We start from the raw sequence: 4494 nt of genomic DNA on the forward strand, positions 1-4494 counted from the left end.
TTTACCCTCAAATAATAAAGATAAGCTCTTCAAATTACGGCCCATCATTGACAAACTTAATACATCATTTCGTAATCACTATTTTGGTACACAACAACTCAGTGTGGATGAGAGCATCGTAAAATTTAAAGGCAGGTCCATTCTCAAGCAATATAACACCATGAAACCTATTAAACGTGGATACAAAATTTGGAGTATGGCTGACCAAAATGGGTACATGTTAGCATTTAAAATCTACCAGGGTAAAGAAGAGAGCATAAACCCAGAATTTAGTAGCCTTGGACTTGCTGAGCGGGTAGTGTTAGAGTTGACAAAGTCAGTATGGAACCAATAAAGAGAAATTTATTTTGATAATTTCTTTTCTTCGACAAAACTAGTTCAACAATTAAAATTACAAAAAACCCTTGCGTGTGGTACTGTAAGAACTAATAGAAAAGGTTTGCCAAAAACAATGATGTTGGATAAGGAAATGAAAAGGGGTATGTCTGATTCTAAGTTTTTGGCAGATGGAATATCATTTTTTAAATGGATGGATAATAAACCTGTTCATCTTATATCAAATTTCCATGGTTCGGAAATAACTAGTGTAAAGCGAAAAACAAAAGATGGGTCAGCAGTAACAGTCCAATGCCCTTCAGCAGTTTCGGACAATAACAAGTATATAGGAGATGTGGATCATGCTGATAGATTGAGGGCATTATACAATATAGATAGAAAATCTCCAAAGTGGTGGCATCGTTTGTTTTTTGGACTTATAGACATCATGTTTGATAATTCAAATGTTGTGTATACCACACTCATAGGCGGAACTACGGCCTGGGCCAACTGGGCCATGGCCCAGGCTAATTGGTTCCGAGTTAATGTATACATTTGCTAAGAATCTATTGTTTTAAATGTAATAAAAAAATTAGATATAAATGTTAAAGAAAATTGAGAAATTAACTGTACGTAATAAATAGAATAGTTCAATAGAATAGTTCAAATATTAAAAATATATTTAGTAGTATTACAGCTGGTCATCAAAATAAAATCATTATCAAAAGTTTTTAAATTATTGATATTTATTTTTAGAAAATGTCACTGCGAGTCTCGCCGTATTATTTTTATTGTTCATACGTTCAGTACCTACGGGTATTATCTTTTTTTTTTATTATCGTTTATCGAATAATCCAAATATAGACATTATAAGGTTATTAGTTTAAATAGTTTAATATTTTTTGTTTATTTGACGACCATACCTACTGGTGAACGGACTGAGGATACAGATGCATGGTTAGCAAAATGGACAAGTAAGTTATTAATTTTATATTTATTTTAAGTGTTAAATTTAATTAATTGTATACTAAAGCATTACTAGATGTAAGATCTAGGTATTTATTATCTAGCAGGCCCTATTTTTATGTGCACCAACTCGCTTATTGCATACAGACTAACAGCAGTTAAGCCTTTTAAGAACTACAATCATTTTATAGTAAAAACCATTTTAATTATTTTATTTTTAGTGTTATTGATAATAAAACAGTACAATATATGTAAAATAAATGTAAAATGTAACATTATTATTCATTATTTATTACTTATTAATTTTGCACAGTTGTTCAAAATTGAATTACTAGTTCTATTATATTATATTACTAACAAAAAAAAAAAAATATTTCAAGTTTTTTAATACATATTTTGCTAAAAAAAAAAAATCATAAATATTAACATATTTTGACTTTTATTACATAAAAATCCGCGCCCTAGTTATAAAATTGTATAAACTAATATTGATTCTAATCTTGTCCATATTACAATATAAAACGATTTTATAAATTGTTTAATAATATACAGAATTGTCTAGGACAGGCATAATATATTCTAAAATCTATATATTGGTTGGTTTTTAGATATATTATCCGAAAAAGTCCAAACAAGGAATCAGTAAATTCCAATTTAAAAACCGTTGAAGTTCAAAATACCACAGCAATTGCATTGCCTTCTGATCATTTGAAATCCGAAAATTTGAAGTTGCAAACATCTTTCATTGAACATAATGACCCAGCTTTACCATTACCATCTGATCGTTTAGAAAAACACTCAAAATTACTCAAAGGACCCTGCCAAGTCCACTTATCGCTTTATCCAAGAGTAAAATTCGGGGATCGATTTCGTTCTTTTCAAAAATCATGGTACGAAACTTTTAAATGGTTAGAATACAGTGAAAGTATAAACGCAGAATTTTGTTTTTGTTGTCGAGCATTCTCTTCGAATAATATAATTAAAAAAGGTCATATCGATCAATCGTTTATAAAGAAAGGGTTTACTAATTGGAAAGGTGCCACTGAAGCTTTTAGACTACACGAGAAGTCACAATGTCATATTGATAGTGTGATGTCGTGGGAACATTTAAAAAAAGGAATTCCCATTGATGTTAAGTTGGATAAACAAAAAGAAATCACATTAGCAGCTCGTGAAAAAATACGTTTAGAAAACCGGGATATCATCAAACGTTTAATTGATGTTATAATTATATTAACCAAAAGCGGAAGTTCATTCAGAGGACATCTTGAGCATGAAGATAGTGTGAATAAAGGACTATTTTTAGAAATCGTAGATCTACTCAAACGATACGATCCTATTATAAAAAATCATTTAGAACATGGGCCTAAGAACGCACAATATTTGAGTGGAAAGATTCAAAATGAATTAATAGCCTCAGTTCATAATGTGATGTTTCAAGAAATATGCAAGAGGTTAAATGGTCAACAGATTGCAGTTATGGCTGATGAGACCAGTGACTGTGGTCACATTGAGCAAATGGCAATCGTAGTAAGATATTTTGACGATGTAGAAAATAAACCTATCGAATTATTCATCTCTCTAGAGCGTCTAGAAACTACTGATGCACAATCCATTTTTAATGTTTTAAACACAATAGTCCATAAGTTAAAACTCGATTGGCTCTCTGTTTCTTCCGTTTGTTTCGACGGCGCAGCCGCAATGGCAGGTCATATTTCTGGAGTTCAATTCCGATGTAAAGAAAAAAACTCTAAAATATTATACGTACACTGATTTGCTCATTGCTTAAACCTTGTACTTGTAGATTCTTGCATTTCGCGTAAAGAGAATAGTATGATTTTTGATTTTTTTGGAACAGTTCAAATAATATACAATTTTATTGAAGGCAGTCCATCTCGACACGCGGTTATTGAAAAAATTCAAAAAAGTGTTGGTGTAAAATTAAAGACTTTAAAATCCCTTTCAACAACTAGATGGGCTTGTAGGGCAGAAGCTGTAACAGCAATTCGAGACAACTTCTCGGTTATAATTCAGACAGTTAATGAAATAAATTATTCAACTAAGCAACCAGAAATAAAAGCTAAAGGAAAGGGTATTATTTCCCAATGCTTAAATTTTAATTTTATCATCTGTCTCGAACTGATGCATCCTATTCTACAGTTGATTGTAAAAGTTAGTAGAATACTTCAAGATCCCGGATTAAGTATTTTGACAGCTTTGGAAGAGATTAAGTGTATTCGTTTGGCAATAGAAAATATGCGTTCCGATAGTTTATTTTATGATGATATTTATGATCAAAGTCAGCAAATTTGTGAAGAACATGGCGTAAAAATACCATCAGTCAGACCTAGAAAACTGCCTGCACGTAGAGATGAAAATTGGAAAAATCAGTTTGTATTTGAGACCAAGAAAGAGGAAATCCGAGTTTCTACAATGTATCCATTGATTGATTCATTAGTACAAGGAATTGACGAACGTTTTAATCAAGAAAGCACTTCAATAATTACTGGTGTGGGGAAAATGTTAAAATTTGAATTGAGCAAAGATGACATTAATTTATTGACAAATCATTTTGATTTATCAAAGGACGAATTTGTAAGTGAAATACATCTTTTGAAGGCACGAAACAAAGATGATATTCTTACTAATAAAGACTGTGCATTTTGGTTAAAATGGTTACGAGAAAATGGTATTGAGACCATTTTTTTTCAGCATAGAAAAGTATTAAAAGGTTTCTCTGTCATACCAGTCACAAATGCTTCGTGTGAAAGAGCTTTTTCGAAGCTAACACATATTAAAACTAAGCTACGGACGACAATGACTCAAGGGCGATTGGAAAATTTAATGCTTCCATATATTGAACAAACCATGGCAAAAAATGTCGACATTAATGATGTGATCGAAGAATTTAAAAGAATGGTCCCATATGAACGTCGTTTAGCTTTATAAGTCTAAACTTTAAGATACAATTTTAAATATTATTAGTATCTGTATTTCACATATAACATTTTAGTTTATATTATAACTTATAAGTGATACAATTTTAGATTTATAACATCAATAATTACCTATGTTATACAGTTGTATTGTAATAAAAAAAAAACATTAATGTTCCATATATCACTCTCCACCCTTATTTCTTTTGAGTATGATAGGTGAAAAATGACTCTCATGAGTGGCCCAGTCTAATTAAAATGTCTAGTTCCGCCTATG

At 30.8% G+C, this 4494-nt stretch overlaps 1 protein-coding gene across 1 annotated transcript; it reads left to right on the forward strand.

Annotated features, from left to right (window-relative positions):
* The first annotated feature begins 1281 nt into the window (after positions 1–1281).
* Positions 1282–4230, forward strand: LOC111028400 (zinc finger MYM-type protein 1-like). The gene is made up of 3 exons (XM_022307028.1): positions 1282–1289; positions 1890–3016; positions 3167–4230. The coding sequence occupies exons 1-3, from the start codon at positions 1282–1284 to the stop codon at positions 4228–4230; spliced, it is 2199 nt and encodes a 732-aa protein (XP_022162720.1).
* Positions 4231–4494: the final 264 nt, after the last annotated feature.

The sequence above is a fragment of the Myzus persicae genome, unplaced genomic scaffold (genome assembly GCF_001856785.1).
Source record: "Myzus persicae strain clone G006 unplaced genomic scaffold, MPER_G0061.0, whole genome shotgun sequence".
Taxonomy (NCBI): Eukaryota; Metazoa; Arthropoda; class Insecta; order Hemiptera; family Aphididae; genus Myzus; species Myzus persicae.